We start from the raw sequence: 23,674 nt of genomic DNA on the forward strand, positions 1-23,674 counted from the left end.
CTTCTTTTCTCTAGACTAACCGTACCCAATGCCTTCAACCCTTCTTCATATTTCTGTTTTTCTTTCCTTCTTTTTCCTTAATGGTTTCCCTGCCAACACATTTCCATCCCACTAGCAGCAGAGAGCAGGACAAAGAATGGCCAGAAGGAGGTGAGAGATCATCCAACCATGTTCAGGTAACAGATAATCCTCAACTTACAAGCACCACGGAGTCCCAGTTGACACACTGTATGTATGGAAGATGGAATTATTGAAATGATTAAAAAATAAATAAATAATAATTTTTAAAAAGGAATCCAAGACTGTCATTGATCAGGAATTTTGGATGAGCGTTTGTCAAGTTATGTCTCTCTTCTTCATCCTGTGAACTTCTCTCCTTTGAACAGCCAGATGTTGGGCCCTGTCCTTTTCTCTTTCTCTCTTTTCAGCTGGAAACCTACCCTCATTTCTCAGGCTGCGTTTCTCACTCTTGCCATCTGTAGGCTAAATATTAAATATTGTTATTTGTCCTGGCAATCTCTTTAGCGGTTGCGTTAGGACACCGTGGGAAGCTAAGGTTTTGCCTAAACAAGAAGACATACTAGAATGTGCAGAAACGAATAGATTAACACTGGCAATGAAAGAAAAATAGCAAACTGAATATTATAGGATATGGGAATTATTTTTATCAATGGTTGAAAAAGAAAAACGGAAATTAGAAATTAAATATATGAACGTAGAAAATATATTTAGATTGATTGATAGATAGATATAGAACATATATGAACATATGAATACAGAGGGGAAGGAGTTAAGAAGGGGATGGTTACAATGATAAGATATATTATGTGTAGTAGATTAAAATAAGAATGTATTGTAATTATTGTTGTTATGGTAAGGAAATTGTATGAACCATAAATATTATGGCACAAGATATTTGTACCCAGATGACACCCTGTTTAAAGAAAAGCTGGAATGTTTGTAAAAATAAAATAAAAATACTTTAAAAAAAAAAAGAACACATTTCCTAACTAGGGTAACAACCTGTAGCTTGGAACCCCCTGGATCTACTTGGGCTGCTGTTTTTAATTCATTTTGTTTTCCTTCTGAAACAACCCGTTTGGATGAAGGTGTAAAGAATTGAGCGCCTGGATAACAACATCAACACATTTCAATTTGGAGAGATGATTTTTCAAGGCTGAGGTTGGGTAGATGTGGAAAGCTCCCTCTCTGGATAAACAGAAACAAAAACCAATAGAGGAACTAATGTCACTTGTCTGATGGCCACTGAGAATTATTCCACGCTCCCTGGCAGGCGGCGATCTTTAATTCTCATGGCAGTGTGTTGGTCCATTGATCCGCCATCTTGAAATCACAGCATCTTGCCAGTTGCCACGGGGAAACCCCAATAAGGAGGCTGCAGATGGAACCATCCCCATGCAGGGAGGCAGCTTTCTTGGGATTTAATAGCTCTAGTATGGTGTGACATTTGGGTTTTACTCACTGGAGAAAGAAGCACTAATTAGTTCTTGGTTTCACTGCAGTAAAAGCAAAACTCAATGTTTTATGGAGTGCTAAAGACATCTGTGGCAGAGTTCCTTCTCAAGTCCAACATGGAACAATTCTTGGAGGAGGAGGAAGAGGAGGGGGAGGAGGGGGAGGAAAGGGAGGAGGAGGAAGAGGAGGAGAAGCAGAAGAAGAAGATGGGGGAAGAGAAGGGGAAAAGGAAGAAGGAGGAACAGAAGAAGAGGAGAAGGGGAAAGGAAGGAGAAGGGGAAAGGAAGGAGAAGGGAGAAGGAGGAGGAGGCGGAGGAGAAGAATCAGTTTTGATTGGCAACAATCTCAGAAGGAGCAATGACTGGCTCAAAGACAGAACTAGAACCCACAGTCCATTTTCAAGGGTCCATAAAAGGGTTGGGATTAGAGTAAACATGTGAACTGGTTGTCCCACCTCAACACGGTAAAGAACCTTCCCATCGATTCGCAACCATGGTAGCCAGAAAGGCTTCTGGGAATTGAAGCCCACGCATCTTCAAGTTGCCATGGTTGGGAAGACCTGTTCCAGAAACCTATACTTGCCCTTTCCCCATGTCATCCTCTTCCTCATCCACACTCCACCAGTCTTGCTCTCGCCAACAGAGCCCTCCAGAATCATCTTGAAATTTTGCTCTTCTCAAGATTCGTTTGCCTCATGCTTCCTTTCCTTGGGACACAATCTTGGGCATCCTCTCCACTGTCCAACTTGGTTAGATCTATCTATCTATCATCCATCCATCCACCCATCCATCTTCTAATTATCTATTTATTCTCCCTATCATTATCATTATCTCTATCACCTATCTATCATTATTTGTCTATATATATATATATCTATTCTCCCCCTATCATTCTACTTCTAGATATCTATCTTTCTCATCTATTATCTATATTTCTATCCTATCCATCATCTATTATCATCTATGTATCTCTATCTCTAACTAATCTCAATTATTCTATTATATATCTATCTATCATCTATCTATCTATCTATCCATCCATCCATCCATCCATCCATCCATCCATCCATCCATCCATCCATCCATCCATCCACCAGTCATGCTGGTGAGAAGATTTTTTCCTTGAAACAAATGTATATCCATATACTGTATATATTTCTATATATTTCTATATTTCTCTATATTTCTCTCTCTCTCTCTCTCTCTCTCTCTCTCTCTCTCTCTCTCTCTGTATATAGATAGATAGATAGAGAGATAGATAGATATAGAGATAGATAGATAGATGGATAGATAGATAGATGATAGAGATAGATAGATAGATAGATAGATATAGAGATAGATAGATAGATAGATAGATAGATAGATAGATAGATAGATAGATAGATAGATAGATAGATAGATAGATAGATAGATAGATAGGATAGATGGATAGATGGATAGATGGATAGATGGATAGATGGATAGATAGATAGATAGATAGATAGATAGATAGATAGATAGATAGATAGATAGATAGATAGATAGATAGACAGACAGACAGACAGAGGGAGAGAATGTTGCAAGGAGAAAATCCTCTCACCAGCACAGCTTGGCTGGAGGTGAGAATGAGATTCGGCTTGTCTTTCTGAAGGCCCAGGGACAGCCATTGATGTCACACCTCAGGAGGCGGTAATGGGATTCTAAGACGTCCGTGCGGATTCCTGCACTGTGACTTTGCTTCATTTTGTGACACAGACTCTGCCTACTTCTCACAGCCAGGCTCTGCAGCCGGCACTGTTGGCGTTGTCATGTTTTTAAACACCCTCCGTTCTGACCTCTGGCTCCACCAGCCAGAGGCATAAGTGGCACCCATTAGCTTGGTTCAGTTGGGTCCCCAAATCGATGGCCAGGAATACATTCCATGAAATGGGGAAAAGGATTTCGTCTGTTGAAAAAAACAAACAAACCTGTAATGGTTTACGTGATGTAATGTATGTGAGAAAGGCCTTGGGAGACTAGGAGAAGGGATGCTGCCAAAGGGATGTTCAGAGAAGGGGCTGCATAGCCCAGAGCTGCATAACGGGCACAGCAAATGGCTCAGGAGGCAACTGGACTTTCTTGCTTTCTTTCTTTTAAAGGCGTTACGCTTCTCATCCAAGAAGCTTCTTCAGCTCTGACCGGATGGTGAGGAATGGAAGGATTTACATTCCTTGCAGACAGCTGGTCATTTGCATCCTTTGAGACCGTTGTTGAGGCCACTTGGAGGTTTATATGACCAGCTGTTAAGGTTGAATGGGGAAAACGGAGAGAAACCAGACATCAAAAAGGAAGGAATTATTACTTTAGATTATAATTTGGATGGATCTATACACAACATTTTTAAAGAGCAATTATTTACACACACACACCCCAAAAAATCACACACATTATTAAAAAAAAAGGAGTAGGAGGAATACTTATACTGTTTCCTGCTCATACTGTACCCATAAGTTTTGCTTTATGGGGTGGAATCCAAAACTGGGAGAAATTTAAGGCACGAATTTTTGCCCCGAAGCGTCTTCTTTGTGGCTTTTGAATTCAGTGGTCTGCTTGGAATTTAAAATATTTTTCGTCTTCCTGTTGTCTCCTTGACTATCGTTTAGCTCTGAAGGAGAGAAGGAGGGAGAGTGAGGGAGGGAAGGAGAGAGGGAGGGAGAGAGAGGGATAAGGAAAGGGAGAGAGGAAGTGAAAGGGATAGGGAGAGAGGGAGGGAGAGGGGAAAGGAGAGAGGGATGGGAGGGAAAGGGAGAGAGGGAGGGAGGAAGACAAAAGGAGAGGGATGGAGGGAGAGAGAGAAAGAGAAGAGTGTGAGGGAAAAAGAAGGGCAGGGAGGAGGGAGAAGAGAGAGAGAGAGAGAGGAAGAGGGAGGGAGGGAGAGAAAGAAAGAGATGGTTACAAATCTGCATTTAATCCCTCTGGAGGGACCAATATCCAAGATATCCTAACATCAAATGTCTTGAAGTAACAAACACAATTGTGACAGCCCACCAGCCCATTGTCGATGCAAGAACCGAGAAATCAGCAGCTCAAATCACTGGTGCAGATAGACATTGCAGTCCACTGGGATGGGTGACATCCCTTAAGGCAGACCAGCATCCTTACACCATTTGTTTCTTGAAGGAAGGAAGGAAGGAAGGAAGGAAGGAAGGAAGGAAGGAAGGAAGGAAGGAAGGAAGGAAGGAAGGAAGAAAAGGAAGGGAGGGAGGGAAGGAAGGAAGGAAGGAAAGGAGGGAGGGAGGGAAGGAGGGAGGAAGGGAAGGGAAGGAAGGAAAGGAGGGAGGGAGGAAGAAAAGGAAGGGAGGGAGGAAGGAAGGAAAAAGAGGAAGGAAGAAAAGGAAGGGAGGAAGGAAAGAAGGAAGGAAGGGGCAGGGAAGGGAGGGAGGGAGGGAGGGAGGAAAGAAGGGGAAGAGAGGGAGGAAGGAAGAGAAGGGAAGGGGGAGGGAGGGAGGCAAGGGAAAGGAAGAAGGGAGGGAAGAAGAGGAGGAAAAAACCGATCTGCCAGGCTGAGGTACCTGGGCGAAAATGGCTCCGGGCCTTAAAGCATTCACCAGCCAGTGAATTTCCAAGGGATTTGCAGTAATTAGATGACAAAATGCTGGCAAATCTCAAAGCTTGCTGAAGATGTTACTCAGGGGTCAAAGACTTGACACTCCGGGCTGGTAATTTGTAAGTGTCAATCACGCTCAGCCATCAGACAAACCGCTCCGCATTCTCACCAAATCCAGCTCTCTTTGGCCTTTGGCCATCCTCCGGCTCCTTTGCCTTGCAAACCCTAGGCCGGGGCTGCATGCAAATGCCGTGGCCGCTTCCTCCTCCTCCTCCTCGCCAACTCTAGCAACTGGCTCCTCCTCGTTAGGCTCACCACGCTTCCCACCCTGGCTGTCCAATGCGTTCGTTTCTGCCTCCTTTCCTCCACTCCAGTCCGTCCTCAGCTTACGACAGTGCATTTAGCGACCGTTTGAAGTCACACCGTCACTGGAGGGGGGGAAAAAACGACTCAGGGCTGTTTGACGCACTCGTGACGGTTTGCGGCAACCCAAATCAAAAGCCCCACGATCAAAAATCGAGGCGCTCAGCCACCGACTCGCATTTATGATGGTCGTGGCGTCCTCCCGGTGTTCACGGGATTCCCCTTTTGCGACCTTCCGACAAGCCAAAGTCAACGGAGGAAGGCCCGGGTTCACTTTAGCGACCGTGGGGCTAAGTTTACAACTGCATGGATTCACTTAATATCTGTTGCAAGTGTTGTGGTTCGCCGGCAGCCTGTGCAGGAAGCAGCAGAATCGGACAGTGGGGAAGAACGGGGACCAGTCTGGGAGTCTTGGAGAGGACTCAGATGAGGGTCCTGCATCCGATGCAGAGATGCGGCCAGGACCATCTGGGAGTGGGGTGCTGCCTCCGGAGCCTCCGGAGTCTGGCAGCAGTGAGGAAGAGGAACAAGGGGAGCCTGTTCCCAGTGTGCATATGCACAGAGCTGCTGGAAGGCAGCTGAGACAAAAGAGGCGACTCGCGAGTAAGGCTGGGAGGTGATTGCCCCTCCCCTAAGGTATAAAGGTCAGGCAAAAGTAGAGAAACCTTTGCAGGAAGGTTCTGTTCTGTTCAGACTCATTCTTGAAGTTCGGCTGGTTTTCTTTCTAGTTCATTGGACACTTCTGTTATTGGCAGCACTTCACAGGAGAGAAAGGTGGGTGCTTATCTCAGGGGAATGTTTGAGATTCATTATCGGCTGGGAATGAAAATAATTCCCAGCATTGCAATAAAACAAGTAAGTTTTTAAAGTAAGAATGTGCATAATTACGGGCTCGGAAGCCTTGGTCAGAACAGCAAGAGAGGTCGTAAAATGGGAAGTGGTTGGTGGTGGTGGGAAAACTCATTTAGTGACTGTCTCGCTTGGCGACAGAAATTTTGGGCTCAATTGTGTTGTAAGCCGAGGACTGCCTCTATAAGGCATTAGGTTTGCTTTTTCAACTCACCAAGGTTATCATTAACCCCACGGCGCAAAGCATTACGGAGTCCAACCATTCATTTAGCGACGGTTCAACGTTATGATGGCACTGGAACAGGTGACTTGGCGGCCAGTCTTTAATTGAGCTTGAAATTTATGTTGCTAAGTGAGAAATTTGTTGAGTTTTGCCCCATTTTATGACTCCGGTTTTTTTGGGGTGGTGGTGGCAGATTTGTTACCATGAATCGTTGTGGCTGTAAAATGAGTCACACGGTTGGTAAGTGAATCTGGCTTCCCCCACGGACTTTGCAGGTCAGAAGTTCGCAAAAAGGGGATTGCATGAACCGGGGGACGCTGCAGCCATCATAAACGTGAGTTGGTGGTCAAAAGCATCCGAATGTAAATTGTGTGACTGTAGGGTATGCTGCAATGGTCGTTAAGTGTGAAAAAAAATGGTCCTACATCGCTTTTTTTTTCAGTGCCGTTGTAATTTCGAACGGTCACGAAATGAACTTTCGTAAATCGAGAACTATTGTAATTGTGAATTTCTGCTGTTTGTTTTGGCTGTTCCTTGTCTGTTGTGCTGGCTGCGCCTCCTGGTGGCAGAAGAAACTAATAAAAATGGAAGGAGAAATTTGGAACAGAATGCCTGAAGAAGCGGAGAGAGCCTAGAACGGAGCTGCGAACTGAATTCGTAATAGCAACAGTCCTTATAGTGCTTTACGGCCATCTCTAAGCGGTTTACAGAGTCAGCCTCTTGCTCCCAACTATCCGGCTCCTCTTTTTACCCACCTTGGAAGGATGGAAGGCTGAGTCAACCTTGAGTCAGTCAGGATTGAACTCCTGGCAGTGGGCAAAGTTAGTCTGCAATAAGGTATTCTGATAGATCAGAGGTCTCCAAACTTGGTAACTTAAAGACTTGTGGACTTCAACTCCCAGAAGTTTGGGGACCCCTGTGATAGATAGATAGATAGATAGATAGATAGATAGATAGATAGATAGATAGATAGATAGATAGATAGACAGACAGACAGACAGACAGACAGACAGACAGACAGACAGACAGACAGACAGATAGAAAGATAGATAGATAGATAGATAGATAGATAGATAGATAGATAGATAGATAGATAGATAGATAGATAGATAGATAGATAGATAGATAGATAGATAGTTGCATGGATGGATAGATAGATGGACAGATAGATAAGTAGGTAGGTAGATGGATGGATTGATGGAGAGAGGGAGGGAGGAAAGAAGAGAGAGAGAGTGGAGGGGAGAAGGAGATGGCAATAGCACTTAAGACTTATGTACCACTTTACAGTGCTTTACAGCCTCCTCTAAGCTGTTTACAGAGTCAGCCCCCAACCATTTGGGTCCTCCTGTTACTGATCTCGGAAGGATGGAAGGCTGAGTCGGCCTACAATAGCCATAGCCCTTGGACTCATAGACCACTTCACAGTGCTTTTTACAGCCCTCTCTAAGCAGCTTTACAGAGTCAGCCTCTTGCAAACCCCAACAATCTGGGTCCTCATTTTACCCACCTCGGAAGGACGGAAGGCTGAGTCAACCTTGAGCTAGCAGGAAGATAGCTCATGGCGTTCTCGGGCATGGTCTTCGTTTCTCTAGAAACATTACGAAATTTACTCTCTAGAATTCTTTCGGTTGAGAATTCTGCATAAATGAGCTCCACATTTCCTGGAGGCATCATCTTGAAGATACCAAGCTGATGGTCAAGATGGATGCATGATCTAATCTGGTGCCCATCCTATGAAGATGGTGTGTGTGTGTGTGTCAAACTATTTTCCAAAGCCCCAATAGTCAAGACAAGACACAAGGGATGGAAACGAACCAAGGAGAGAAGCAACCTAGAGCTAAGAAGGAATTCCCTATAGGAATGGAATAACTTGCCTTCAGAAGTTGTGGATGAAATAATAAGAAAAATATTAGTCTGTGCAGAGATGGACAGACTAACTTTAGAAATCAAAGATAAGGGTGAGACAGAGTATTATGAAGTCTGGAGTAAAATGTATCAATGGCTAGAGTCAAGGAAAAAGAAAGAAAGGGTTGACATTTTATAGGAATGAAAATTAAAGTTTTGTAATCCAAAAAGAATGGAATATAATGGACAAATACAAGATGATACGGATGCACGAGTATAAAAGACGGTTGTAAATATGTATATAACTGTATATAAATGTAAATAGAAATAATATGCAGCTAGCACTATACTGTGATGACCCAAAGGGGTGTGGCAAAAAGGCAACACAGTCAAATAAGCGAGAAGAGTCCCTTTATTATCTCCAACTTTGCCCCCAATGTCCAGGTTTCCTTCGGCTGGAGAAAAAAAACTCTCCCAAGAATAGCCTTTAAGTGGAGGAAATTCAGTCCGAAAACAAAGTACATACAAACTGTAAAAAAAATCCACACAAACCATGCTGCAGTAATCAACTTGACAGGGCAGGAGAAGGAATTTCAGCCTTGAAAACCCAGCAAAACACACACAGTTGGGAAGACGCCAGGAACCCAGATAAGCCTCGAGGATACCAGATAGTTCACGATTTGCTCCCAATAACTTTGCTGTGTGCAGCTTCCCCTTTTAAATACTGTGTTCCCAGCTGCAGCTAATGAAGGGAATCAGGGCCTTTTCCTCTCCCGTAAGCCACGCAACCCACGTTGCTCCCTTCTCCGTTCCTCTCTGTGTGCCCTAGGATGACGAGAGGGGCGGGCCTGGGTCTTCCTCTGAATTCCTTCTCCCCTGCTCTGCCCAGCCGGACTTTGCCCTTCCCTGGTTTCCTCCACAGCCAATGGAGCCACACTCCCACTCCCTGTCAGCTGTTCAGCCTCCTCCTCCGAGTCAGATTCCGACAGGGGCATAACATATACTAATAACATAAGGAAAAAAGGAAATTAACTGTTATGTGTATCTCTATAATATAGCTTGTATGGCCAAAATTATAGCCAAGAAAGTCGCACTGTGTTCAATTGTTTTTAATGTTTATTCAATAAAATTTATTTAAAAAATTAAAAAGGAGAAAAAATTGTGGGTGCTCCATTACTAGAGACTGGACAACCATTTGGACTAGAAGACCTCCAAGGTCCCTTCCAACTATTATTCTATGTTCTCTTGACCGACATTCTGTCCAGGAGAACATTCATTGAATCAACCCATTGGACATTAGCTACGCTGCCCTTTTCGCTCCCACCCCCCTTGCAATTCTCATTTTCTTCTCCTACCAGAAGGTCTAGATTTCGCTCCAATCTTCGACCTTCTGCCTGAAGGAAGTTAACCAAGGCCGCTCTGCCAACGGGAAGCCCCAACGGGGAAAGCTGCTAAGCTGTCAACCTGCCAACTCTTGACTTCTCTTCCGCTCGTCTCCTAAACAGGAGCCGCCTATTTATTTTGTTGGCGCACGGAAGGCTGGTTTGCATATTTCGCCGATTCAGGTCACATCCCGTTCACACGCACACCGTAGCCAGCGTCTGTTGATATTCTCGGTCCCTTGCCCAATTCCAGTTTGAGGTGAAAGCCTTCCTTATTAGCCAATTTGGATACCCATTTACTGTGAATTACTCAGCCTGATTATTATTCATGAATGGATAAATCTGAAATCTCAGCTCCCCGCTAGGCCCTTTCTCGTTCTTCTCTCTCCCTCCCACCATCTCCGGCTCCTGAAATGAATATATTTAAAAGGGAAACAGAAGGCCGCGGACAACACCGCTTTGATACCGCAAACACCACCAGCGGCTGGGAAAGGATGTCAGCCTGGCAAAGACACTGTTTACCCCACGGAGGCGACGTGCCAAAAACAACAACAAAAAAAACCACACCAGCACCCAAACAGTCTGGAAATCCCCCCCCCTATGTTGGCAACAAACAAACCAGGACTTCCTTCGTTGTAATGCTGGGTTTGGAACAGCAATGATCCTTTTCCCCCAGCTAGGCCGGGAAGCTGCTAATCCAATTAACACATCTTGGGTTTAAATTCTTCCCGTCCTTTGTCCTTCTTCCCTGGAGGGAAAGCTCTGTCAAATCGATCGCCCGGAGAAGTCTGCAGCAAATCCCTTCAGCGGACACGGAGACCTGTGTAGCCTCCGAGTCGTGACTTCTTTTTCAACCCGACCGGTGACGAGAACCGAGCGGGAATCTTCCTCCAAGGTGGGAATTACCACCTGTCCTATGCCGAGGACTGTTGTGTAGCCGCCTATCTCGTAGCTGGGACTGACTGTGGTGTGACACAGTTAAAAACCAAAGCGCCACCAACACAACAGAAAGACACCCCTCTTCTCCCCCAGGATATTTAAAAACAAGAACGCTAGTTCGAATCACAGCCCAACCTATTTCACAAGATGTCTTGTTAGGGAGATAGAGTGGGAATCTCCTTACAAGGAGGAGGAAGGAAGTGGAGGAGGAAGAAGAGAAGGAAGAGGGTGAGGGGGAGGAGAAGGAGGGGGAAGAGGAGAAGGGGAAGGGGAGGAAGAAAAGGAGGGGCAGAGGAGGAGGAAGAGGAGGGGGAAGAAAAGGAAGAGAAGGAAGAGAAGAGGGGGAGGAAGAGGAGGAGAAGGTGGAGGGAAGGACTGTGGGGTCCTTGGTGCTCCCTAAGCTTAGCTGTTTTCTTCTCCTCCCTCCCTCCCTTCCCCTCCCTCTTTCTTTCCCTTCTCTCTCTCTCTCTCTCTCTCTCTCTCTCTCTCTCTTGTATTTCCCTTCTTCTACCTCTCCTGTAATGGGATGTAAGAAGGACCTTGGGAGGCAGGAGGAAGAGCTGCAGCCTAGGCAAGAGTCTGATAAGGAAAAACTAAGCCCAGAGAAGGAATGGGAGTGGAGAAAATATCTCAATCAAGGCAGCGTTAATATTCGTGGTTGGGGTTTCCTATCTGGACCACCTTAAGCCAGCTTTCGGCAAACTAAGGCAGGAAGACCCTCCCCAAGCAAATCCTTTTCGATTATAAGATCTTCAAGGTCCTAAAGCAGAGAATAGAACGAAGAGGTTCTAGGGAGAGGAGGCACAAAAGAAAAACCAAAGGGTTAAATTAATTTCCATCAAATTCTAAGATTTTTTAGAAGAGCCTCTCTTCCCCCTGTCCACCCCCACCCCCAGCTACCCCCTTGCCCATTTCTCAACCCCTGGTAACCCCGAACATCTGACTGGCAAGCATTTCACATTTCAATCCCAGCAGAACAAATTGAATTAGATGTTGAAACCAAGCTGGGCTCTGTTTGCCAAAGCCTACCTCCTCTGCTAGCACTAATCCTTTCCTGGCTGCTGCAGAGCACAGAAGCGTCTTCGGGGGTGACTTGGCTGGCCATGAAAAAAAAACAAAAATGGGGAGGGGAAGGGCTGGGGAGGAGACGACACCCAACTACAAGTAGCCGAGACCTTCCTAACTCTTGTTGGGTCCTTGGTGTCCCTTTAACTTGGTTGTTCTCCTGTAGGTAAATTTTGTCGCTCGATGTAGAAGAGCAGGCAAAACTGGAGGAAGGTGGAGTTAAACTTGTCACCAGCTTAGAGTCCTTACATTGCTACAAATGGTCCCAAGCCCAACTCTTGAATTCCGTTGATCCTGATCTGGTGTTCATTCAGATTTGCACTTTAGTTGACTAGATTTTGGGGTGGAGATAATCCCACAACTGAGCCCAAATTTCCGCTGCTAAGTGAAACAGTCGTAAGTGGATTTTGCCCCGTTGTAGAGCCTTTCTTGCCACGGTGGTTGAGTGAATCACTGCAGCTGTTAAGGGAACAACAGGATTGTTAAGTGAATCTGCCTGCCCCATTGACCTTGCTCGTCAAAAGGGGAAATCATGTGACCCCTGGGACTCTGTAAATTGTCATTGATGTGAGTTAGCAGCCAAGGGTCTGAATTTTGATCATAGGGATGCTACAAAGGTTGTAGGTGCGAAAAATGTTCATATGTCACTGTTGTTAACCTTGAATGGTCACTAAACTGTTGTAAGTCGAGGACTACAAGTAAGTAAGTAAGTAAATAAGATATGTGGATGAAACAGAGGGAAGGAAGGAGCATGGATGGGATGGATGGATGGAAGGAAGGAAGGAAGGAAGGAAGGAGCATGGATGGGATGGAGGGAAGGAAGGGAGGGAGAGAAGAAGATGTGTGGTTGGGACGGAGGGAAGGGAGGGAGGGAGGAAGGAAAAAAGGAAGGAAGGAGCATGGATGGGATGGATGGATGGAAGGGAGGAAGGAAGGGAGGAAGGAGCATGGATGGGATGGATGGATGGAAGGAAGGAAGGAAGGAAGTAGCATGGATGGGATGGAGGGAAGGAATGGAGGGAGTGAGAGAAGATGTGTGGTTGGGACGGAGGGCAGGGAGGAAGGGAGGGAGGGAGGAAGGAAAAAAGGAAGGAAGGAGCATGGATGGGATGGAGGGAAGGAAGAAAGGAAAGGAGGGAGGAAGGGAGGAAGATGCGTGGTTGGGACGGAGGAAAGGAAGGGAGGAAGGAAAGAAGGAAGGAAGATGCATGGATGGGAGGGAAGGAAGGGAGGTCTGTGGGGACCTTGGTGGTTTGAGCTTACTTGTTTTCTTGCAGATGTTTCATTACCCAACTTATAACCATTTGTTTAGTGACTGTTCAAAGTTACAACGACACTGAAAAAAGTGACTTATCAGTGTTTTTCACACTTACGACCATGGCAGATCGCTCTACTCATTTAGAGAAGGCGAGGTGGCCTAACCATAACCCTTTCATGTGAAATCTTCCAGAGAACTTTCACATAAACTAATGACAGGTAAAGACGATGGGACCCTCTGGGGAGTTGCAATATTATTTTATTTTTTGGGGGGGAGGAAGACTAATGGGGGTGAGAGCCAGAAACCTTGAAACCAGTGGTCCTCTCTTGTGAGATTTATTTTATACTAACTTGATACCCGTGCTTCACTACGAAACTATGTGGTGGGGCTTAGTTTTGGGGAGGAAAACAAGGGGGGGAAATTCTGCCTCAGCCTACCAGCATCCATCGGTATTCATCTGGCTAGCGTCCTGTTAGTGTGTGAGAGTTGAGGGCTGTTTGGAAACTGAAAGAGTATTTGCTGTGTGAGCAAGGAGACAGCAAGGAGCCTGGGCGTGGCTTAGCTCAACTGTTCTGTACTCAAGCTGCTTGGTGCTATGAAACTGAAACTCCTCTCCTCTGCTTGTGTTTTGCATTTGGAAGAGATTTCTTTTCAGGTGGGGAGGGGGAGTAGAACTCCTTAGCATCAGAGCGTGTTAATAATAATAATATAGGAAATACTAATAGCTCTGATGGTCATTTCGAAAAATCCTTTCTTAGTGAGCCCCTAGAAGCCAAGAGGAACATAGGTGCCAAATTTCAAGTTTGTAGGCTTTACAGTTCTGGAGATTTTGTGATGATGCGTGAGTGGCATTTTGCTTTTTTTTTTATATATATATATATATATATATAAAAGATTGACACCATGCGATTTGTTTTATATTCACAGCATCTCTGATGCTGCGCTGCTAACCAGAATAAAACAAACGGATGAACTGGAGACACAATACAGCACGTTTGAACAACAACATCCAGTGGAACCCACAGTGATGTCACATCCATCAGAATGTAATTGTGTAGATGATGCAAGTTGTGTGATTAGCCTCCTCTTTCTCCAACCCCCGAGCCTCGAGCCCCCCGTCCCCCAAATGCATCTGAAGAACACCAGAGAGAAGAAGGATGAGTTATATTATTCTGAAGGGGGAATCTTCACATTTTTTAAAAAAAAAAAGTATAGTGAGAATATAATAAACTCAGCTGAATGAGGTTTGGTTTGCCAACAATGGCCAGGGACACAATTGAAAGGGCTTGAAAAGAAGTCCTACTCATCTTTAACAGCTGTTTTCAAGAGCTTTTGTTTATATGGGCCGGCATCCTTATTTATCTGGACTTAATTAAGCAACAGACATCAGGAGAAAAAAGTGTAACATCTATGTGTTGGTCCTTGAAACCTAACTTCAACCGAAATTTAAGCTCAGTCTCACCAGGGGACTGGAAAACACAAAAAAGCATGAAGAATTTGCTCTTTCTCCTTTTTGAGATCAACTGATTTACAGAATACAGAACAACAGAGCTGGAAGGGATCTTGGAGGTCTTCTAGTCCAGCCCCCTGCTCAGAGCAAGAGACCCTATGCCACCCTGGACAAATGGATGTCTAAACTCTTCTTGAAAACCTCCAGTGATGGAGCGCCTAACAACTTCCGGAGGGAAGCCGTTCCACTGATTCATTGTTCTCCCTGTCTATAGTGAGGTTGGATCTCTCTTCAATGATCCTCCACCCTCCGCTGTGCTTTGGAGAACAAGCCAAATCTCCCTCTTCCCTTATCCTGTCCTTCTCTTTGATAAGCTAGATTGCTTCGTTGAAGGCTAGATTTCTAACTTCGTTACACTCGATTTGAAGAGCCAACAATCTCTTTGGGTTTGAGACAAGTTCTTTCTCCCGCCTGGTGTTCCAGAGGGGCGTGAAATTTCCACTTCCAAGATCTGAGCTATTAAAGAATTAGGAACATCGACCCCAAACTGGTGGGTCTCAGGCTAACACACAAGCCAGGACGTTGGCTGGCTTGTCTTTGGATTTGTTACAACGTCGTGCTCTGCTCGTACAATAAGTACAATAAAATCTTCATCAACCTGCATTGTTTCCCAGCAGGTTTCAAAATGTTGATTTCCAATGTGGGAGGGTGAAATATGGTCCTAGGTCTTGGATGTTACCAAGTTGGGTAATGAAAAGTCTGCAAGAAAGCAAGAAAGCTCACAGCACCAAGTCCCCACCTTCCTTCCTTCCTTCCTTCCTTCCTTCCTTCCTTCCTTCCTTCCTTCCTCCCTCCCTCCTTCCTTCCTTCCTTCCTTCCTTCCTTCCTTCCTTCCTTCCTTCCTTCCTTCCTTCCTTCCTTCCTTCCTTCTCCCCTTCCTCCTCCAATTTCCACTCCCTTCAATTGTTGATGATACTCCCTAGTTGGATATTGAAATATCTGCAAGAAGACAACCAAGCTCAGAAACACCAAGAACCCCGGTTGTTGTCTTCCTCCTCTCCTCCTCCTCCTCCTCCTCCTCCTCCTCCTCCTCCTCCTCCTCCTCCTCCTCCTCTTCATCCTCTCCTCCCTTCTGTCACTGACGATGTTACCTAGTTGGGTAATGAAACATCTGCAAGAAAACAACCCAGCTCAGAGATCATCAAAGTACTTCTCATTTCAATCCTGAACTAAAAAAAAATAATTCTCTTCTATTGGTCCCAGGTGAGTGATCCATCTTCATGGCTTTCAGCCGTGGCAATTGGGCCACCCAAAATAAAGGATCTCCTGTTGCTATCATCCCCACTTGAAAAGCCCCCACCACCTACAATAAATATCCTAAGATTTGGCCGGGAATCTTTATGCTTTTCAATCCACTATTTGAAGGTGGGAAGGCTGCAAAAATTTGACTGTATTTTCTTCTCCTTTGACTCCTAGAAATTCTGAAAGGTTCATGTTATTCCCAAATCCTGGAGGATTTAAAGTGAAGGCTTGGCCATACTAACCCTCCGCTTTCTGCCCTTTCCCTTCATCCCTGAATTCCCGGGGAGTTAGAAGTCTTCATCCTGCAGGCACCTCTGCTTGGAATTTAACAGCTGCTTTAGCTGGGATTAACTCTGGCTGCCCTCTTTTGTCCTCTACCCCATTCATGCCGAGAATGGACCCTGAGGCGCCGGGAAAGGATGGTCTTCCACAGGGATAAATGGATAGCCCTGGACCTTGGGCTTATTGCAGAAACACCGTGGGAAATGGCTATTTAATCTTTTGAGGATTAACCTGGCAAATCGGTCTTGTCTCCTACAGAGCCAAGAAGGAGGCAGGTGTCAGGGGAGCTATCAGCCACCTGTACAGGAAGTCCTCGACTTATGGGCACCGTTGAGCCCAAAACTTCCACCGCTAAGTGAGACGAGTGAGTTTTGCCCCGTTTTAACACTGTTCTTAGCACGGTTTGTTAAGTTAGTAACACGGTCGTAAAATGAATCTGGATTCCACCTGGCTTGTCAAAAGGTGGCAAAAGGGGATTGGGTGACCCTGGGACACTGCAACCATCATAAATAGAGGAAGAAGAGGTAGAAGAAGAATAGAATAGAATGAGAAAGAATAGAAGAGGAGGAGAAAAGAAGAAGAGAGGAGGAGGAGGAGGAGGAGGAGGAGGAGGAGGAGGAGGAGGAGGAGGAGGAGAAGTAGTAGAAGGAGAAGGAGAAGAAGAAGGAGAAGAAGAAGAAGAAGAAGAAGAAGAAGAAGAAGAAGAAGAAGAAGAAGAAGAAGAAGAAGAAGAAGAAGAAGCAGCGACTGTAAGGAGTTCAACTGTGTTAGTGAGGACCAAGTGAAGATCACAGTCAATTGTTTAGAAACAAAATACGTAACATACCTTTATGTTTCGAAGTGAGGATTCTAGCTGTTCTCATTTTCTCCTTCATCATCCTCTAGCTTCTCCAAGATTTCTTCTAACATGGCTGTCTTCTGTTTCTTGACAGGGGGATCTGGGTAAGATGGAGTGACACTGTTGAGTGGAAGAGTAACCATTTTTCTGTCCCCTTAGTCAATTAACCCCAAAACTGTTACATTGGAGACATGCCCTAGGCAGATAGTATTAACCAGACTTAGAGAATAATAGAGCTGGAAAGGAGGGACCTTGGAGGTCTTCTAGTCCAGCCCCCTACTCAAGCAGGAGACCCTATGCCATGCTGATTGTCTCTTCTTGAAAACCTCCAGTGATGGAGCTCCTAACAACTTCCGGAGGGAAGCCGTTCCACTGATTCATTGTTCTCCCTGTCTCTTCAATGATCCTCCACCCATTACTTCTTGTCCTGCCTTCAGCTGCTTTGGAGAACAAGCCAACTCCCTCTTCCCTTATCACGTCCTTCTCTTTGATAAGCAAGATTGCTTCGTTTTAAGGCTAGATTTCTAACTTCGTTACACTAGATTTGAAGCGTCAACAAGACATGTGATGTCTACAAGAACAAAATGCACCAACTTTAGACTCCAAGAAGGTTTATCAGCAATGCAGAAGGGCCACAGTTAAGAAGACCCAAGAACCATGCCATGCCATGCCACCTGTTCTGTTCTGTTCCGTTCCATTCCATTCCATCCTATCCCTATCCCCTATTCTATTCTATTCTATTCTATTCTATTCTATTCTATTCTATTCTATTGTACTTCCCTTCTCCTTCTATTCTATTCTCCTTCCTTCTTCCCTTTCATTCTCCTTCCCCCTCCTCCTCATTCTATTCTATTCTACTTCCCTTCTCCTTCTATTCTATTCTTTCCTTCTTCCCTTTCATTTTCCTTCCCCCTCCCCATTCTATTCTATTCTATTCTTCCTTTCTCCTTCTCTTCTCTTTTCCTTCTCCTCCTATCCTACCCTCTCTTCCCTGCCACAATTCACTTAAAATCGGTGACAAGGAAGATCGTAAAATGGGGGCAAAACTCACTTAACGATTGTCTCACTTAGCCACAGAACTTTTGGACTGAACTGTGGTCGTAAGTCAAGGATGATCTGTATAGCCCTCTGTAACTGCCCAATTTTATTTTATTTTTTAAAGTCACAAGCGAATTGTGGGAGACTGTTGAACTTGTCCTTCCCCTGATTATAATCTTCTTTTTCTGCCTTTTCCCTCGTTTCAGAAGGCAAATCTCTCTCTCCCCCACCTCTCTCTTTCCATGTGGAGAACAGCTGTTCAAATCCCAATCTTCCCCATCAAAACACCCGTCTCCCGACAAACAAATAAATGTACTTTTTTCTTTCTTTCTTTCAGGACTCGGGGGAAAAAGGATGTAAAAATAAACAGACAGAACAAGCTGCTGCATTTTCTCCCAGCATTACAGCTGCTTCCCAAGATAAACAGCAAGTAAATGTCAGAAAAACATCAATATAAGGGAAATTAACCTGACAAGAGGCAACACCCATCCTTCCCCAAATCCTTTCCCTTTTTCCATTCCCAACCAAACAGTTCTGCATTTTGGGAGTCCAAACACCAATGATTTTATTTTTTCAATTAATTCCTTGACAGGAAGCCAGGATGGTGGTACTTCTGCTTCTGAGTTTTTAACAATTGTCGAGGGAGGCAGAAAGGGAAAAAAAATTATAAGGGAGAGTTTGGGGAAGGCTGGGAAGAGCCTGGAACACTCTTAATCTTTCTCTGAGTTTCATCCATTGAGATAATCAGAACTTTAGAGAGAAAGCAAGCCATATTTTTGGAGGTCTGCAACCCTCCAAAAATATGGCTTGCTTTCGTTGTATCTTTTATTTAGTATTGAAAGAATAATCTCTAGCTTTCTCTTATTTATTGGCACGAATTGTTGTTACAAACTACCTATCTATCCAACACAATTTCCTTCTTCTATTTTCCTCCTATGTGAGGTGAGGTGGTCTGAGAGATCACCTAGTTGGTTTCCATGGCTAAGGTGGGACTAGAACTCACCATCTCCTGGTGAATGGCCCAAAGTCACCCAGATGATTTTCATACTTAAGGCAGGACTAGAACTTCCAGTCTCTTGATTGGCACAAAGTCATCCAGCTGGCTTTCATGCTTAATGCGGGACTAGAACTCACGGTCTCCTGGTATTTGGCCCAAAGCAGGGGTGGGATTCAAATTTTTTAACAACCAATTCTGTGGGCGTGGCTTAGTTGGGGGACATGGCTTGGTGGTCATGTTATTGGCTGGGCGTGGCCAACTCAATATCACTCACATCGAGGCACGCATCTCCTCGCCTGGCCTCTCATGACTGTGGGGAAGCTGCAACAGTTGTAAGTGTAAAAAACAGTCATAAGTCACTTTTTTCAGTGCCATTGTAACTTTGAATGGTCCCTCCACACAAGCACAGTACCAGCAAAGGAGGGGAAAAAAACTCCAGAGAAGTTCCTGAGACAGGAAGTCTAGTCCTGCCAAGAATGTAATAAGGGTTAACGGAGAGGCAGTTTCTGTAAGCAACACCAGAATGTTTCCTTCCTGCCTTCCTTACAGGATTAGGCCAGTAATTTCTTCTAACAACCGGTTCTTCGAACTGCGTGGAATGTTAACAGCCGGTTCTAGCGAATAGGGGCGAACTGGTAGAATCCCACCCCTGGCCCAAAGTTACCCAGCTCGCTTTCATGCCTAATGTGGGACTAGAACTCACCATCTCCTGGTGATTCGTGCCAAAGTCACTCAACTGGCTTTCGTGCCAACAGTGGGAGTAGAAGTCACCATCTCCTGGTGATTGGGCCAAAGTCACCCAGCCAGCTTTCATGGCTAAGGCAGGACTAGAACTCACCATCTCCTGGTGATTGGGCCAAAGTCACCAAACCGATTTTCATGGCACTTGAACTTGAACGTGGAACTTGTCCTGACTTCTGGTGCTTTGGATAATAATAACTGTTTCCTGGTATGATTTGATTGCTTATTGTAGCCTATGACTATTATTAAGTGTTGTACCTGATGATTCTTGACTCTTGACAAATGTAGCTTTTCCTTTATATACACTGAGAGCATTTGCACCAAGACAAATTCCTTGTGTGTCCAATCACACCTGGCCAATAAAGAATTCTATTCTATTCTATTCTATTCTATTCTATTCTATTCTTTATTCTATTCTACTCTACTCTACTCTACTCTGATTCATATTCACTTCATTCTACTCTACTCTACCTATCTACTCTTATTCTATTCCATTCCATTCCATCCCACCCCACCCCACCCCACTCGACCCCCTCTTCTTTGTGGCTGATCCATCTCACATCTTCAAAGGCTGGGGGAAATCCCTGGTTATGGATCTCTGCCGAATCTGACCAGCTCACACGGCCACCCCCACTAACCCTTCTGCAAAACTTTTAGCTTAGGTCAACAAAAGGAGTTTTGCACAGATCCCGGGAGGTGGGGTAGGATTGGGGGGGTGGGGGGAGAGAAAGTCTTGATTGCTTTCCTAGTAGCTTTTTTTTTTCTTCTGTTGCACTTTTCTCTAAACCTTGCTTCGTTTCTTTTTTTCTTAGCAATTACTGGAGCCAGAAAGAGCAAGAGAAGGGTAAGGATAGAAGAAAGGGGGTGAAAAAGCTGACACATCTGTATGGTCGCAGAAGTGAAGGCTTCAAGAATCCAATAATGTACCGCTAAGCAAAATAAACACAAGGCAGGGGTTGGGTGGATGCAGTTCCCCTAATGTGCCAGCCAGCGCTAGCTGGATTCGGAGGTCAGAAAAAGCACCAGCAGAGTTCTGCTGATTTCACTTAGGGGTACTCTTAAAATTATTGTATTTTGAATCCAATGTCATTGAAAATTGTGTTTTTTTTAAATTCCAATTTCATTTTAATCCATATTTCATTCCAATGTCATTGTAAACTATATTTTATTCCAATGTCATTGAAAATTGTATTTTATTCCAATGTCGTTGAAAATTGTATTTTATTCCAATTCCATTGAAAATTGTATTCCAATTCCATTGAAAATTGTATTTTATTCCAATTCCATTGAAAATTGTATTCCAATTCCATTGAAAATTGTATTTTATTCCAATTCCATTGAAAAATTGTATTCCAATTCCATTGTATTCCAATTCCATTGAAAATTGTATTTTATCAAATGTTAGTAATAATTTATTTCCGGAATTCGGCATTTTGATAGGGCCCAAGGGCTAATCAATAAAGGTTGAATTTGGGAATACGGCACATCCTTGACTTACGACCATCAACTGAGCCCAGCATTAAGAGAGGGATCGAATCAAGATGACGTAGATGGATAGAATCAACACCACTTGATGATGCCGTGGTAAGACGGCACTTGGGATATTGCTAAGCAAGAGCGCTGTGAAGGGAGCTGTGCCCCATTTTATGACCTTTCTCGCCACAGACATTAAGTGAATCACTGTGGACACTAAGTGAGTAACGTGGTTGTTAAGGGAATCTAGCTTCCTGCTCATCAAAGGAGATCCCATGACCTTAGAACACCGTAGCTGTCATCAATACGAGTCCATTGCTGAGCGTCTGAATTTCGATCACGTGATGCAGGGATGTTGCAGCGGCCGTTAAGTGTGAAAAAACGGTCGTAAGTCACTTTTTTCAGGGCTGTTGTAAACTTCAAATGGTCCCCAAACAGGCTGTTGTAAGCAAAAGACTACTTGTATTCACCAAGCTGGATTGCAAAATTGGTATGCATTTTATAGCTGTGGGTGTATTTTGTAGGCATGCCTATCCTTTTTTTTTGTTATAATTGCGTTTTGTGTATGAAATTGCAACAAGGAGGCTTTGATCACACCCAGGTTTGATTGTGCATTGCACAGAAGTACTTGGCGTCTTTGAAGGCACAAGAAGTATATTTTTAAAAATGTGGCTTCGCATCTCGGCTTTGCTCACGTTTTGCAACTCGCCTCGACCAGCTCATTATTTTATTTTCATTATTTATTGGATTTATATAGCCACCCACCTCCCGTACGTGACTCTAGGCAGCTTAGAATAAAGTAGATGAAGCAGATAAAATGTGTAATATATAAAAATAAAAACACAGAGCGGTCCCATACATTTTCTGCCTTCTTTGCTTCTGCAATTTTTCACTCATTAGATTCTCAGGGGGCTCAGCTCACACGAACGGAATTGGATGGGGGGAAACAGAGGAATGTTCTGTAGAGATGTTAAGCGTAGGTTCATACAATACATCGGCGGGAGCTAAGAGCGAGTTGCGTTTCGTGTGTTTTACGAACTCGCCCGCTGGGTAAATCATGTCCTAGCATGGTGCCATGAGATGGTTTGCTGGGGCTTCGGTATGCCATGCAAACATAGAAAGTAGGTTTCCTTTATTTGGGTTTAACAGAATAACAGAATTGGAAGGGACCTTGGTGGTCTTCTAGTCCAACTCCCTTAATCATCATCACCTCCTCCTCCTCCTCTTTCCCCTTTCCCTTCCAGCACTTATGATGTTACCTAGACAGGTAATGAAACATCTGCAAAAAAACGAACAAGCTCAGAGAGCACGACGGATCCCATAATCTTCCTCCTCCTCCCTTCCTCCCCACCCCCTGCACACTCCACTCCCTTACTCGCACTGATGATGTTACCCAGTTGGGTAATGAAACATCTGCAAGAGAATAACCAAGCTCAGACAACACCAAAGACTCCACAGTCTTCCTCTTCCTTCACCCTGCGCACCCCACTCTCTTCCAGCACCACCTAGCCAGGTAATGAAACATCTGCAAGAAAACAACCAAACTTTGAGGCACGCACCGAGGACTCCACGGTTCAACCCTGAGCTATAAATATTCTCTTCTAATGAGTAGCGCACCTTCCTTCTGCAGATTCAGCCCCTAGCTGTGGCTTTCTCTCCGCTCTCCCAAGGGCATTCTCACATCCCAGTGCAACATCAAGTAAGAGCATATAATGGCATGCAGGAATGACCTTGGGTGACTGGGCCCAGAGAGGGGAAGGATGGATAAGAGAGAGTCCACAGCTGGATAATGGATGGAGCGAGAGGCCCAGAAAAGACCTTCCCTAATTGTTCGACGTGGTGGCTCAGTGGCTAGGATGCTGAGCTTGTTGATCAGAAAGGTTGGCAGTTCGGCGGTTCGAATCCCTATCGCCGTGTCACGGAGTGAGCTCCCATTCCTTGTCCCAGCTTCTGCCAACCTAGCAGTTCGAAAGCACGTTAAAATGCAAGTAGAAAAACAGGGACCCCTTTGGTGGGAAGGGAAGAGCGTTCCAGCGTTTAGCCAGGCCGGCCACATGACCACAGAGACATCTTCAGACAGCACTGGCTTTTTGGCTTTGTAACGGAGATGAGCACCGCTCCCTAGAGCCAGAAACAACTAGTACGTATGTACGAGGGGAACCTTTACCTTTACCTAATTTCTCTAAGGAGAGGAGATGAGTGGAAGAGCGGCATGGTGGCCTAAAGGTGGAACTCACAATCAGAAGGCTGTGAGTTCGATCCTAGGTAATGGTAGTTCTTTTTTCCTGGGTGCAAAGAGAAAATATCTGCTGTGAGCTCCACGTAGGCATCAGGTAGGGAATCTGGCCAGTAAACGCTCAGCTCCATTCTGTCACCCAGATTAAGGGATTACAGGGTCGTAAAAAGGAGGGGGGGGGGAAAAGGAGAGAAGAGGAGAAGTCTATTTTCAGACTTGCAAGATTCTGTCGATGCAATCTTCAATAAAGTAGAATTAGCTGCTGGTGGACACGTTTGGTCTACCTGGTAAGGCTGACACAGCTCCCCGAAGGGTGCTTTTCGGTAACGACACAAGAGGAGAAACTTCCTCTC

General features: G+C 44.8%; 1 protein-coding gene across 6 annotated transcripts in view; it reads right to left on the reverse strand.

Moving 5' to 3' along the window:
• Positions 1–464: 464 nt before the first annotated feature.
• RBM19 (RNA binding motif protein 19) overlaps positions 465–23,674 on the reverse strand; it is a 72,205-nt gene continuing 48,995 nt past the window's right edge. The window contains exons 24-25 of one of the 6 annotated variants that reach the window (XM_087942772.1): positions 16,825–16,936; positions 465–483 (exon numbers count right to left, since the gene is read on the reverse strand). In XM_087942772.1, the coding sequence (XP_087798898.1) occupies positions 16,848–16,936 (89 nt within the window). In that variant the 3' untranslated portion in view covers positions 465–483; positions 16,825–16,847. Of the gene's footprint in view, positions 484–3,601; positions 4,099–9,198; positions 9,324–11,263; positions 11,402–15,566; positions 15,586–16,824; positions 16,937–23,674 lie in introns of those variants that run through there. The other 5 variants (XM_087942771.1, XM_087942768.1, XM_087942770.1 and 2 more) reach the window with 5 other exon arrangements.

Source organism: Notechis scutatus, chromosome 13, assembly GCF_049901735.1.
Source record: "Notechis scutatus isolate UNSWTSFEM ecotype Mainland chromosome 13, rNotScu1.2, whole genome shotgun sequence".
NCBI classification, from domain to species: domain Eukaryota; kingdom Metazoa; phylum Chordata; class Lepidosauria; order Squamata; family Elapidae; genus Notechis; species Notechis scutatus.